This window comes from Ovis aries, chromosome 17, assembly GCF_016772045.2.
Source record: "Ovis aries strain OAR_USU_Benz2616 breed Rambouillet chromosome 17, ARS-UI_Ramb_v3.0, whole genome shotgun sequence".
NCBI lineage: Eukaryota > Metazoa > Chordata > Mammalia > Artiodactyla > Bovidae > Ovis > Ovis aries.
Genome location: NC_056070.1, coordinates 40015252 through 40030923, shown reverse-complemented (window position 1 = coordinate 40030923; position 15672 = coordinate 40015252). Strand labels below are relative to the sequence as shown.

Here is a 15672-nt window from a genome sequence, read left to right as displayed (position 1 = left end):
AAAGAACTCAGCACATGGCAAAAACCACACGAAACAAAAGTCAAAGCTGAAGCAGCAACCTGGGGGGTCATGTCACAGCTCATGTCTTCAAAATGATAGTTTTAATAAAGTGCTTCCAGATAAGAAAAAGTCCCACGGCTTGTAGAGCATTGGCTAAAAGTTATGATTTCACAGAAAAAGGAATGGGTAGGGCTTGTGAACATAAGAAGAAAGGTGCTTTTACAATAATAAGAGGAAAAGTAAAAGTGAACTGAGATACAGTTTTTGTCGAGCAGATTGGCAAAACCTCCAAAGTGTGATAAACAACCAGGTTCAGGGATGGAATGCCCTCACCCCTTGCCTCTCTGCACCCCGTCCGCCCTGCCCAGCTGCCCAGCCCGAGGCCTCTACACAGCCTCCATGCCCTTGGCTGAGAAGCCTCACCATCTGGGAGCCACTGGCCCCTCATCCCCTTTGCTCAGATGTTCTGTTTTCAATGAGACCATTGTGCTCTGCTCAGTGAGCATTTAAAGTTATCACAACCCACTCCCATTTTCCTTGCCCTACACACTAGCTTATTCCCCAGATAATGGATTTATAATTTACTAATTTATTATATTTATTGTTTATTTCTTTTATTTATTTTTTAGCTTTCTGGCCATGCCACATGGTATGTGGGTTCTTATTAATAGTTCCCTGACCAGGGATCAAATCCATGCCCCCTGCCTTGGAAGCGCGGACTCTTAAGCACTGAATAGCCAGGGAAGTTAAGTGTGTTTATTTTAGTGTGTATTGTCCAACCAGAATATAAGCCCTAGGAGGACGGGGTCTTTGTTGCTGTTGTTTCCTGAAGTCCCCTCGGCACCTAGAACAGCCCTCATTGAAAATTTGTTAAATATTCATTACATAAATAGACTCCACTAGCACGGCCTTGGGGAGGTGGTAGGCTCCTGAGTTACTCAGTGCTGCTGCTGCTGCTAAGTCGCTTCAGTCGTGTCCGACTCTCCGTGACCCCATAGACAGCAGCCAACCAGGCTCCCCCGTCCCTGGGATTCTCCAGGCAAGAACACTGGAGTGGGTTGCCATTTCCTTCTCCAGTGCGTGAAACTAAAAAGTGAAAGTGAAGTTGCTCAGTTATGTCCGATTCTTCACGACCCCATGGACTGCAGCCTACCAGGCTCCTCCGTCCATGGGATTTTCCAGGCAAGAGTACTGGAGTGGGGTGCCATTGCCTTCTCTGGAGTTACTCAATAACCACCCAATATTTATCAAAGTTATACTGTCTGTGCCCTTTGACTCAGCAGCTACACATCTAGTTACTAATCACAGTTACTCCTGTAGGTGCAAGATCACTTATTACAGTTTTCCTTTTATTTTTCAATGATTGCCTACATTAAAAACCACTGAAATGATGGGCAGTAGGGGCTTGTGTGGCTCCCCAGTGGCTCATAAGTAAGGAATCCCCCTGCAATGCAGGAGATGCAGGAGATGTGGGTTTGATCCCTGGGTCAGGAAGATCCCCTGGAGGAGGGTATGGGCAACCAACTCCAGTATTCTTGCCTGGAGAATCTCATGGACAGAGGAGCCTGGTGGGCTACAGTCCACGAGTGAGTCCACAGAGTGAGACGTGAATGAAGCAGCTTAGCACACAAGCACACACGCAGGGACTTGCTTAAGTCAGATAAGCCACGTCTAATAAGAGAGCTGTCTTCTGATAAAAGACTTCTGCGTCAGCACATAGGAAGGAACGCTGTAGCATATGCCCTCTTTTCTGTCTAAAGAAGGAAAGAGGGCGGAGGGAATGAGTGTTTGTCCATCCTTGTGTGGATGAGGAAGTTCTAAATGATGCCCGCAACTGTGGTAGAGAAATGTGGGGGCTTGGTAGACAGGGGAGATGGGTGGGAAAACAGTTCTACTCTTTACCTCTTTGTAAGTTTCTTTTTATGAAACAAAATAAAATATTTTCAGCTCAAAAATTTAAACTAAAAAATAAAACATGGAATGAAAATGGCACATGCTGTAGCTTTAAATATACTGATAGATATCGTTAGGTTATTTGGCTGTGAAAAATCATTTTTAAAAGTTATTCCAGTGGTTGAAGAATGGTATTTTAGGTACATGGTTTATCATACTTCATTGTTCTTCAGGATTCTGAGGTTAACATGGGTACGATGTGCTTTGTGTGTTTTTATTTCTATTTGTTGGAGATAATCATCTGATGTTATTGTCTTTTCTTTTCAGTCCTGATGACATTGGGACCTGCTGGTACATCCTTCTCTCCGGTTCCGTGTTCATCAAGGAATCCATGTTTCTTCCACGAAGCAGGTATTGTATAGATGTTCTGGAGTAGGTGATCCATAGAGCTTGAAATCCTTTTGCAGAATGAGTATTTTTGCAGAATTCCTCTCTGCTTTAATTTCCTATTCTACTGACACAAAGTAGGGCAGTAGCTTGGGGTGTTGGTATATAAATCTTAAGAAAGGACTCTTCCTGTGTTGTGCACACTCTGTAACGAAGGGCAAGGGTGAAGAACACATCTGTGATATGCTCCGTGAACCTGCCAGGCTAGTTGAGGTCATGTTTTTTCAGAGGGACTAAAGACTGCCTCTGTAACAGGGAGTCTCCTGCACCTCTAACGAGGGGCCGAGGGGGTTCACATGGGCCCATGTGGGGCGAGAAACCCAGCTGGCCAGGGCTGCCCTCACGCCCGTGTGGACTCATCTCTGGGACCCTTCCCCACACCCAGGCTCTCGCTGTGACTTTGGCTCCCAGGTGCTGACTGTTGACTTATGACCTGTGTCGCTGACATCCGTACCATTTGATGGCCTTGTCTGTGTCTTTTCTTCTGATGTTCAGGCCACAATCTGAGGGGTGGGCTGGGGACAGCTGTTACCTGGTTCCAATCAGCTGTGGCCAGAGAGGGTCAGGGCTCCCCAGTCACAAATGAAACTGCTTGTGGGTGGGTTCCTGAGGCCTCCTGGGACCACTGAGTTTCAGGAGTTATTTTTCCCCCCCCGATTGTATACTTTTTACAATTAAATATTTTAATTTTGTCTAAAGATTTTAAAGTCTTAACTAAGTATCTTTATTTAAAATGACTAAACACATACTTTATCTAAATTTATTAAAGGGTAGCAATGGGTGCCTCTCCAAGCTCCACCTTCTATAACCTAACTCTCTTATAAACATATTATGATATATTCTTGATGCATCATTCTGAATGGATGGGGGCATGTGAAGGATGTATTTTCCACATTTTTCTAAGAAAGAGTGTGCAGGATAGGGAGATGAAGTTTTTATCGGCCGGGGGAGGCACAGAGGTGTGGGGATGTGCCGGGATGCCAGAAAGGAGGGCCAGAGGCACCACCTCCAATGGCAGCGTCCCCCAGCCTCCTGGCGGCCGGCATTTCTCTCCTGAGAGAATGGCCCACGAGGGAAGGAAGTCCCGTTGCCTGTTTGTTTGTGGTTCTTACGGTGTAACTGATCCTAGCAGTGGGACGTTGAGGGTGCTGATGGGGCCTTGATCATAACAGAAGTCATAGTTGTCGTGGTATTGCAGTGATGAGAGAACAAGGCTTTGTCAGTAGTGCTTTTTTTTTGCCAGGCATCATTTGGAAAGCTTTATATATAAATCATTTTAACTTCAAAACTGTCCCTTGAGGTAGGTATGGTTGTTACCTGTGTTTCATAACTGATTTAAATGGTAGTGCAGGCTGGTGGGTGGTCATCCATCCTGGAATTCTGCCTGGGAGGCCTGGTGTGACCCTGTGAGAGAGCCCTGTCATCCCTGGGATTCTGTTTCCCAAAGAGATAGAGAATTGACTAGAATACTCTTCTCTTTCCTTCAAACATATGACCTACTATCTGCTCCCTTTCTGGGGGCTCTGACTCTCTTTCTGAACTTGGAAGTGAGTAGAGGCAAAAAATATTTAAGCATTGTTATATGATAAAAATTAAATGTAATTTTAATGTAAAAAATAGTGGTAATTACCATATAAATGATCAAAGAGAAGGAAAATATTTCCTGAAGTCTCATCCAAGATAGCGATCCTTTAATATTCTAGTCTTTTCCCACTTAGCCTTACATGTATGTGTTCTCCATACTTAAGAACATACTTAATAAACAGTTAAATGTCTTGCTAATTTCAGTTAAAGAATATGTATGTGCTTGGCTCATAATGTCAGAAACTCTTTATAAAGGCTTACTCATTATGCATTTTGATGTCTGTTTAATGTTCAGTTATTTGAACTTTCCACAGTTTGGTTAATAATTGTAAAGGGTAAGTTTTTGATACCTTTTATTATAAATAATGCTATAATGAATGTGCTTTGAAGTTTATGCATCTTAGAGAGAACCGAGGTTAGCAACTTTATCATTGTGATACTAGGTCTGTTGTATGATTGAAATCTATAGACTTGAGTTCCCAGCATGGCAGAGGAACCCCACGGCTGTCTTTCTTGACTGCCGGCCATCGTCAGCTTCAAGTGACAGCTTGTTGTAACTTGTGGAAAGGGAACCCAATGTTCTGGAAACTGCTGTTCTACAAGAAAGAGGACTTGCAGTTCGGACCTATTCCATGAGCACATTGGCTCCCATCTCTGATTAGTTTCAGAGATGACACAGGTTACTCTTTGGCTGTCCGATGCTGGCGAGTCAGGGCTGTACTGGGATGAGGAGGGACTATGTTTCCGACTGAGTGACAAGCCAGAGCTATTTATAGGTTATGTCTTCATGTTGCACCTGGTGACCTTTGCTGCGTCCAAGTTGTTTGTTTCCTCTGGGGATGTTGCCTTGGGAACAGTCCTGAAGGGCCCTCTGCTGGTCCTGCCTTAAAGGTTGACAGTGAGTCATAGATGCTTCCCTGTCCAGCAAACACTGAGGTTTGGCCAAAGCATCCTGTGGACTAGGTGTTAGGAGCAGTCTGGTTTTATAAAACGTCCAGTTCATGGGTGACTCTCTCTGTTTACCGTTTTTTTCTCACAGTAGCCTGGAAATTGGTTATCAGTAATCTGACCATTCTCTTGAAAGTTTGAACTCATTTTGAAGGTGATTCACCCTAAACAGCTAGTTCTATATCAAAACACTTTGAACAACATTGTCATATTTTTAACTAATTCTCCTGAAATTGCGTTGATACTGCCCAGTGGGAAGGGTGGTGTCCATGAAGAAAATCTGCCGTTTGGCTTCCAGATTTTATGAGCTTTATTGGATTCCTCAGTTGACATTTAGGCCAGCATTTTATGTGTTTATTTTTTATTTTTGTTTTCTTTTTAGACAGATGAGGATTGTTCTTTATTTTGGTTGTTCAAGCATGCGTATTGTTCCTTGATGAGATGTTTAACATTTGTGGAGCTCATGAATTCCTTTGTGACTGTCAGTGACAACATGCCCACTCTGCCACACTGCAAGCCATGTCAGTAATGAGATGTTGTTTTATGAGTTTTGTTGTAAACCTATTAGATATTTACCAAGTTTTGAAACATGGATATTTGCACAGTGGCTGTCATGTCACTTAGTAATGTTACATATAAAGCTAAAACTCTTACTTGGAGTACAATTTGGGTTCTCAAAGCAATGTACAACATATCGCTGTTTTTCTTTTATTTAAAATAAATTTAGTGCCTTTGTATGATGAGAAGGAGGGTGAACAAAGTAAGGCAGGAGTACCGCAGGGATTGCTCTCACTCGCATTTAGGAGAAGGCCAGAGTGGACACTTGCCATAGATGAACATGGAAATGGGATAGACTGTGTGTATTTTTCCAAGCCTATAAGCAGAGCAGCTGTGGTCACTAAGTGGTCCAGGCTTTGCCCTGCTGTTTACATCTGCCATCTTGGTTGGTGGGTTGGTATATTTAGACAGTGACAGGCAAAGGGTAGTGAAGTGTCTTGAGGAAGGTGTTTTTCCCCCTGAGGTTTTCAGAGGCCTCATTTGTAGTTACAGTGGGGCTGGTAAGCAGTGGATGAAAGTTATCTCAGCTGAAGGTGCAGTTGTAGAAATGGTTTTAAAGGAACGTTTGGTTTTTTGTACATAATGGGCAGGACAATATTAATAATGTTTATTGCCCTAATATGCTCCAAATCCATGCTCTTAGGTATTTTAATACCTAATAATTTTAGGTATTAAAGATAGGCCCAGACTGTTTCTGAACTTTCAGTGTGATTTGGATCGTTCATAGAGAAGGACATAGTTTACCTAGGTTTTGTTTGTTTGACCACACTACACAACTTGTGGGGTCTTAGGATCTCAGCTCCCTGACCAGGAATTGAATGCTGGCACTTGGCGTTGAGAGCTTGAAGTCCCAACTGTTGAACCACCAGGAAATTCCCTTACCTAGGTTGTGTATTAACTCATAGGATTGGACTCTTTTTCTACTAATATAAAAATCATTTTTACACCTATTTGTTAAAAAGGTAAAAAAAAAAAAAGAAAAAACCCAGTACACTAGATGTTATAGACATGAAGCTTTACTGTTATACAGATTCTTCTTGAATTTATGTTGATCGTAAGCTTGGGGGAAAAAGAAAATAAAAAACACTCCTACTAAAATATTGAATCTAGGGACTTCTCTGGTGGTACTGTGCTTAAGACTCCATGCTCCCAAGGCAGGGGGCCTGGGTTCAATCCCTGGTCAGGGAACTAGATCCCACATGCTGCAACTAACAGTTTGCATGCTGCTACTAAAACCTCATGCAGCCAAATAAAGCACTGAATCTGATTTTTTGAGTAAATTTAATCATAAAGGCCCCCAAGGAAGGGCCTTTCCATAGAAATGATCCTACATACCATATTTAATCGTAAACAGATAATATTGTTATTGCTCTGACAGTTAAAAACTCTATTTTTAATATTTAGAGCAGTCAGTCAGCAGTCTCTACCCTTCTGTATCAATGAAGAACCAGACGTCTGGCTGAAGGAAAAGATAAGCCCAGACTAGCTGTGAGCCTTGGAACTTGGATGATGACGAGGGAAAGTTCATAATGAAAGCTGGGAGCCAAAAAGGTTGGGGACAGAGGCTACACAGAAGGGTGAAGGCTTCTCACGCATGGGTCTTAGGGTCTAGGGACCAGATTTTGTTTGGTGGCAAACATGGTAGGTGAAGCCGCCTGTGCTCTAACATGTGGCGTAAGAAATCAGATCAATAACTGGCAAAGTGCTGTCTGTGGAAATGGCTAAACATTGAAATGGCATCAAAATTTAGGATTGGTTTACTGACGCTTTTCATATTTGTGGGTTTTTCTCTCTTATTCTGAAGTGGGTTTGGTAGAGTTCCAATTTGGAGGCCTACTTCTGTGTTATTTCCAATATTAGTTGAAACTTGCCTTAAGTCCTACCATTTGGTCTCTACGTTCTGGCATCTACATGGAAGCACGGTGGTCTCCACCCTGTGGACAGGCAGTTAATACCTGGTTGGGGAGATGAGGCAGTCCTATGTGCAGCATGAAAGGACTGCATTAAATGGTATAGGATCATTAAATGGTGTAGTGTGAATCAGTTTAGCTAAGGCCACACTAAAGGCAAAATCCTCTCAGAGACAGGAGTATTTTAATGTATGTAGATGGTAGTTAGGTGTGGCTCTTGAGGAAGTGAATTTTATCTTAATAAAATGTTATTTATTTCGTTGTGCCCTAGTCTTAATTCCAGCACGTGGGATCTGGTTCCCCAACCAGGGATTGACCCTGGGCCCTCTGCACTGGGAGCTAGGAGTCTTAGCCACTAGACCACTAGGGAAATCCTGAGGGCGGGAATTTGGAATTGGGTTAACGGTTTAGACTGTTGGGCAGTGGTTGGAAAGGAGATCTGGATGCAGCAAAGAGCGTGAGTGACAGCTCAGGAATACGAGTGAAGGAGGAGAGTCCAAGCCTGGGCAGTAGGTCCAACAGGGCCATGAGAACAGGATCATTTTTCTGGGATAGAAGTGCACCTCCAGGCATGGAGCAGTGAGTTGCCAAGCACTGGAGACAGTGGCGGTGAAGGGAGCCCAGTTTACAAACCTGCATCCCTTGGCTGGCAGCCAGGGCTGCTGGTTGGTTAGGTCTCAGGTGACACTGGCAGGGGCTGAAGGGGGAAGTGCAGCATTGGTTTGCACCTTGGTGGCCGCGTCCATGTACCGTTAGCCCTTCACTTCCATTGACACCAGATACATCCACAATGTAAAAATTAAAATTATGCTAGGGTGCTTTCAATAATCACATTTTAAATTAGATCTGGCAGCTCTAATGAGGATAAGTGGGGAAACAAGACATTTTAACTAATCAGTTCTGAGAGGCTGAAATAACTATTCTCATTTTGATTCCTCTGACAAACAATGACTTCTGGAGATTAAAAATTGCGGGCCTCCCTTCTGCTTGCCAGTGTATGTGATAAGTTAATTGATTGCTTTGAGAACTTGCTGGTGGTTTTCAGTAGTGAAAGGGGGTGAAACAATGGAAGAATGATTCTGTGTCTGTGCAGTAGGGACCTAAGGTACAGTTAAATATTCCTTATTCCATGCAAAGGGCTGCATAGGATTAGAACGTCATATTTCAGAAAGGGCACACATTTGTTTTGTCATGTGAGGCCATATTGGAGATGGAGGCTGACATTTAAAAAATAACTCCTGGTGGATTATGTCATGGAAGGGCACCTTTACTGGGCGTGAACTGTATCCGAAAGCTGTGAAGGGCAGTGAGAGACAGAGTGCTGGAAATTGTTCATCACAGGGGAGGTTTACCCCTAGCATTGGCAACATCCCAACAGTGGCAGCACAGATGAAGCCCAGAAGGGAGAGAGTGGTTGTGAAAGGAGGGATGGGAAAATAGAAAAACAAAAGAATGAGTCATCTTAAACTGCCACATTGAGTTTTAAAAATAATGTACTGATCTTACATACCTTCTCACGTGGGGAGATACCAGTAACGTAGAACAAGATTAAATGAGGTGATTTAAGCTTCTCAGAAGTTTTCTTTATAGCCAGTACTCTTAGAAGTTTCTTGTATTTCTTTAAAAGAAGACATCGTCCCTTCCTTCTTTCTCCCTTCTTTGCTCCCTCCCTTCCAAGAGAAACCATAAGACTTTGATATTTGAGATGACCTAAAGTGAGTAGGTGACAACACAGTTAGAAGGGCCAATAAGTTATGTTGTTGCTGTTGTGTAGTCTATTCTAACTAACACTCCACTGTCCCCCAGTGTTTGTTCAAACTCGTGTCCACGGAGTCGGTGATACCATCTAACCATCTCATCCTCTTTGCCCTCTTCTTCTTTTGCCAGCATCAGGGTCTTTTCTAGTGAGTTGGCTCTTCACATCAGGTGGCCAAAGTATTGGAGCTTCAACTTCAGCATCAGTCCTTCCAATGAATATTCAGGACTGATTTCCTTTAGGATTGGCTGACTTGATATCCTTGTTCTCCAAGGAACTCTCAAGGGTCTTCTATAGTACCACAATTCAAAAGCCTGAATTCTTTGGCACTCAGCTTTCTTTATGGCCCAACTCTCTGTACATGACTACTGGAAAAACCATAGTTTTGACTATGAGAACCTTTGTTGGCGAAGTGATGTCTCTGCTTTTTAATATGCTGTCTAGGTTGATCATAGCTTTCCTTCCAAGGAGCAAGCGTCTTTTAATTAAGTTATAAGAACCGCCTATTTCAAGCATTGTTTTGTGTACTCGACTATCATGCTCTTTTATCACCTTCAGGAGCAGGTGATTGGGACCTGTATTTGGCCAGTTAATGAAATAGTTGGTTAGGCAGGAGTCATAGAAATGTACTTCTGTTTGCTTAAATGTGATCTGTACATGTAAACATATGTATAACTGGATATAATTGGATTAAAGTACACACCTATAGGCATAAAGGTGTGCGTGTGTGTGTGTAGACGTGATACGTGTGTGTGTGTGAGTGTCAGCCAGTCCTCTGGGACTTGACTGTTTTCCCTCCATCTTCTACGATTATTTTCCCCACATCCAGCCCAGCAGCAGTGAAAAAATTGACATACGTGTTGACCATCAGTTCAGTTCAGTCGCTCAGTCATGTCCGACTCTTTGCGACCCCATGAACTGCAGCACTCCAGGCCTCCCTGTCCGGCACTAACTCCCAGAGTTCACTCAAACTCACGTCCATCAAGTCATTGATGCCATCCAGCCATCTCATCCTCTGTCATCCCCTTCTCCTCCTGCCCCAAGTCCCTCCCAGCATCAGAGTCTTTTCCAATGAGTCAACTCTTCGCATGAGGTGGCCAAAGTACTGGAGTTTCAGCTTTAGCATCATTCCTTCCAAAGAACACGCAGGGCTGATCTCCTTTAGAATGGACTGGTTGGATCTCTTTGCAGTCCAAGGGACTCTCAAGAGTCCTCTCCAACACCACAGTTCAAAAGCATCAATTCTTCGGCACTCAGCTTTCTTCACAGTCCAACTCTCACATCCATACATGACCACAGGAAAAACCATAGCCTTGACTAGATGGACCTTAGTTGGCAAAGTAATGTCTCTGCTTTTGAATATGCTATCTAGGTGGGTCATAACTTTTCTTCCAAGGAGTAAGCGTCTTTTAATTTCATGGCTGCAGTCACCATCTGCATTTATTTTGGGAGTCCCCCAAAATAAAGTCTGACACTGTTTCCACTGTTTCCCCATCTATTTCCCATGAAGTGATGGGACCAGATGCTGCCTTCTTAGTTTTCTGAATGTTGAGCTTTAAGGCAACTTTTTCACTCTCATCTTTCACTTTCATCAAGAGGCTTTTAGTTCCTCTTCACTTTCTGCCATAAGGGTGGTGTCATCTGCATATCTGAGGTTATTGATATTTCTCCCTGCAATCTTGATTCCAGCTTGTGCTTTTTCCAGCCCAGTGTTTCTCATGATGTACTCTGCATAGAAGTTAAATAAGCAGGGTGACAATATACAACCTTGATATACTCCTTTTTCTATTTGGAACCAGTCTGTTGTTCCATGTCCAGTTCTAACTGTTGCTTCCTGACCTACATATAGGTTTCTCAATAGGCAGGTCAGGTGGTCTGGTATTCCCATCTCTCTCAGAATTTTCCACAGTTTCTTGTGATCCACACAGTCAAAGGCTTTGGCATAGTCAATAAAGCAGAAATAGATGTTTTTCTGGAACTCTCTTGCTTTTTTGATGATCCAGCTGATGTTGGCAATCAGAAGATATTAAGAAGAGGTGGCAATAATATACAGAAGAACTGTTCAAGAAAGATCTTCACAACCAAGATAATCACAATGGTATGATCACTCACCTAGAGCCAGACATCCTGGAATGTGAAGTCAAGTGGGCCTTAGAAAGCAACACTATGAACAAAGGTAGTGGAGGTGATGGAATTCCAGTTGAGCTATTTCAAATCCTGAAAGATGATGCTGTGAAAGTGCTGCACATATCAATATGCCAGCAAATTTGGAAACCTCAGCAGTGGCCACAGGACTGGAAAAGGTCAGTTTTCATTCCAATCCCAAAGAAAGGCAATGCCAAAGAATGCTCAAACTACCGCACAATTGTACTCATCTCACACGCTAGTAAAGGAATGCTCAAAATTCTCAAGCCAGGCTTCAGCAATACGTGAACCTGTTGACCATAACGGTGCTCAAGTGTGATGAGCATAGTGACTGGAGCTAAGTGCCAGAATCAACCATCACCCTAGGCTGCTAGTTATGTCTCTCTGAGAGAACTTGATGCTCAATTAGTATGCGTGGGCCCTTCTGTGCTGACCTCTGTCCTGAGTGGCTCCCCTGCAGTTGTCCATATGCATCTTCTGTCTTAGCCACCCTCCAAATGTAACTGAGCCTCCTGGTGCCTGCCTGGAGCACGGAGCTGACACATGGAGATCTTGCTGTGTGTCACCAAGGCCAAGGGATAATGGCATTTTGAGAAGGGAGGTGGTCTGTTAGTCTGCTTTTTCATGGAGCATCACTAGGGTGAGACTGGAAAATGACCTTGGATTTAACAACATGACGGTCACAAGTGACCTGGGTCCCTGAGTAAGCCCATCTCAGTGAAGCAGTGGGGCTACTTGTGGAGATAAGCACTGGTGAAAGAGAAATTGTATCATTTCCAGAAATTTCACTGTGGGGAGGAGGGAGGAAGTGGTGTTTTGGCTGGAGTTGAGGGGTCGCAGGGGATGTATCTCTTTAGCAGATGCCAGAGTGTGTCTGTGTGTCGATGTGAGTAACCCAGTGGAGAGGGCTTATACAAGAGGGTGGGGAGTTGTGGCAGAAGTGGGTGAAGCCCATGACGGGGCAGGTGTTGGCTTTGGAAAGAGTGAAAGTGCTTTACCCTTTTATAGGCCCACGATCAGAGTCAAGGTCCAGGTGTGGTTGGGAAGCGCAGTGGTGGGTGCTGAGGAGTTTGGGCAAGAGAGACTTTGTGAAACAAAAGGAATGTTGAGTGCCACTTGATATCAGTGGTCACTGTCATGTGATCCTTTATGTCCCTCCCCAGCCCAGCAAGTGTTTGAGGGCAGGCATGGGGCAGGTGGATGTGGGGGCTACTGGGCGTTGTTACTCTTGCACACGGTGAGGGGCCGAGGGGAGCAGGGTGTCCAGGCCCTGGGATTGGAGATACCATATCTGGAATGCTGCTTCTGTCATTAATGGCTTTATAAACAGCATGTCACCTACTGAAGCAATTTCTTTGAGTCTCAGCTCCGACCTTTCTTTTCTCCTCTGACAGTTTTTTTTTTTTTTTTCCTTTTAGCTAGTAACACCTTAGAGTTAGCAGTGACCACATTTGCCAGGTCCCCTGCCTTCATCCCCACCAGCAATGCCTTTATTGTCACCTGTTCTGTGCAGCTCCCTACTTGCCCTCAAGATTCTTCCATAGTGAAACCATATTGTCATTTAAAAGTCCAGACTCTTCTTGTTCATCCCTTGCATAATGAGCTTAAATGACACTCAGCTGCCAAACAGGCAACACCCAGCCTCCTTAAGTGAGATGGTCTTGAGTTGCTACTCTCTGCTGGGATGGCCACCTCACTGTTGCCGCCTCCCCTCCAGCCCCTCATGCCTCCTCACCCACTGTGAAAACCACAGGCTTTCTCAATTGCAAAAGTCTTTAAAGGCCTCAGCTGTGTATATTCGTCTTTACTGCTGCAGGGCCTAGCCGAAAGCATGCATTTGATAAATATTCATTGAATCGTATTGGTTCAGGATTCTATTTTTATTGTGCCCTTTTAAAAATCACTTTAAAAAAGAGCTTAATTAACAATACTATGAGAACATAATCTCTCTGAGAAATCACTTGTAACAGCTATAATTTATTGAAAGTCAGGTTAGTATAGAAAAGTCAGGAGGGAAAGGGGCTGCACTGTGTTGGAAGGAGGCATCTAGGGAGCCTGGGCTGAGGGCAGCACACGATCCTTTTGGGATATGAAAGAGGGGAGAGGGCAGGTGGCATCTTAGTGTATATTGTTTGCTCTCTGTATTAATTGCAGTGAAGTTGGTAATTTAGATTGCATAAAGCAATCACATAAATGCAGTAGGAGATACTTTTTTCTCTCCTGTGAGAGAACCCTGAAGATCACCAGCCAGAATGGCCCCAGGTCCCATCTATCTTCTTGGCTCATAGCTTTCTTGTACTCAGCTTCCATTCAGGGCACAGACTGGCTGCTGAGCTCCAGCCGTTACATCTGCAGTGGGAGCCAGAAGCAGGGGAAAGGTAGCTGAGCAAAAAGTTAACTTCTGTCCTTGAAACAAAGTTTCCTTTCACATCACATTGTCCAGGTGGAGTCATATGGCCGCTTCTAGTCACCCAGGAACCTAAGATCTGTCTTATTCTGAGATGCATTGTGTCCCTGAAAATAATGATATACAAATAACCTTCTAAGAGACTTCCCTGGTGGCTCAGAGAGTAAAGAATCTGTCTGTAGTGGGGATACCCATGTTTGATCCCTGGGTTGGGAAGATCCCATGGAGAAAGGAATGGCAACCCAGTCCAGTATTCTTGCCAGGAGAATCCCATGAACAGAGAAGTCCATGGGGTCACAAAGAGTCAGACACAACTGAGCGACTTTCACTTTCACTTTTCATCCTCCTGGGGAGAAAGATTAGAGCAGGAAGCCAGCAGCTCCTTTTAGTTTCCCTCACTCTCTCCCTGTTAGTTTTCTCTATCAGATCCTCTGTTCCTCAGCCCTGTGCCTCTGTCCTTAGCCCTTACATCCTCTATGACTCCTGCCTGTGCTACTTGAGAGTGACTCAGGTTCAAGTATTCCCAGGACACACACAGAAGGTAAACATATATGTTAAAGATTTTAAAGGAAGCTGGGAAAGAATTCCAAATAAAGCAAATACGTCTTGAAACAAATGTGAACTTGGTTAGATTAGAGTTAATGCTATTGAAGGCGGAGTTTTGTTGTGCTTGATGTAAATATATCCTTTGTTAAATTTGAAATAAGGTAGATGTCTAAATTAAAGGTAGAGTGAAATATGTTAAAAACTACAGTGGGATATACTAAAACATTCCCCCTTTGGGTATTGGCTGTACTCTCTGCTGTAGGACACAGCATCTTCATCCTGAAAAGCTAGCATTGATTTAGCTTTGTTTTGACCCTATTCCAGTGTGATACCCGATGCACAGAGCAGTATGGTTCTCTGGAGAGGGAGCTCGTGGCTGGGTCAAGTTGGGAATTTGGTTGCTATAACTACAGGTGCACAGGTGAGCTGTGCATAAAAGTCAGGCTTCTGTGGTCCTTGGAATACCAGCATTGGTGGTGTCCTAATAGAGTAAGTGATCTTCAAGGGAAGCGTTCTGACGTTTATGTATATAGAGTTGATGTTCTAGCGCCTCTGATGCTTAAAGTCTTCGGTCAGGGGGCTTGTCATCTAGGACCTTTGCATAAATAAGCATGTGATTTCACCCTGGAAGTCCGTGTTGGCAGTGATGTTTGGTTCTCTTGAAAAGCAGATATTATACTTCATAAAGGTTTCAAAGTTTGATATGTGTCAATGAAATACAACATTGTTTTTCTCTGTAAAATGTCGGAATTGTTTACTGCTTAACCACAAAGGAGCTCGCACCCCTTGTGTGTGCACAGTTGTTCTGGGGAATGGTTGATTTGGAGGGGTGTGTGAATTACTGCTCCACTTGTATGAATTCATGGTGTCTTAAAATACAGAGCAACTCAATTTGGTTTTGTGTAAAGAAATACCCTTTCAGTGTTGGGAACACTGAGAGAAAATGGTAAGAGTAAGGCTCTCGCTAAGAGAGAAATTGATAGATGAAGCAAATTATACTTTGTAAAATAGGAATGTCATTATTAAAATTCAATTTCTAATTAATCAAAGTCCTGGGACCCTCTGTTTTATTTTACTGTGACTATAAAATTACTATGACTGTAAACTTGCGTATATGAAATATAGGTACCTATATAAAATAGACAGCAAAGCTGTATATTTCAGTGTTAAAGAGAATGACTTTATGCTATACTATGTACCACATTTTGTTTTTCAGTACTTTTAAAAATTGTTTAAAAGTATTTCAAGAATTAAGAAATAGTTAAAATAAATTTAAATATAGCTTAGACATGTATATCACTGCCTATTTATGTTAAAATTTAATTAAGTATAATGTGGCTTTAAAAACTATATGCTTAGTATTTATTATTGATTAGAATATTGAAATGTATTAAAATATTGAAAAGTTTAAAATAAAGATTTCTTTTCTTAGATATTTCTTTCTTTTGTCACACATGTATGGCTTAATAGGTCTTGGA

General features: G+C 43.0%; 1 protein-coding gene across 7 annotated transcripts in view; it reads left to right on the top strand.

Moving 5' to 3' along the window:
* The window catches only part of RAPGEF2 (Rap guanine nucleotide exchange factor 2), a 264705-nt gene that overhangs the window by 102766 nt on the left and 146267 nt on the right, over positions 1–15672 (top strand). For all 7 annotated transcript variants that reach the window (XM_042234386.2, XM_042234385.2, XM_042234387.2 and 4 more), the window contains exon 4: positions 2221–2304. In XM_042234386.2, the coding sequence (XP_042090320.1) occupies positions 2221–2304 (84 nt within the window). The remainder of the gene's footprint in view (positions 1–2220; positions 2305–15672) is intronic.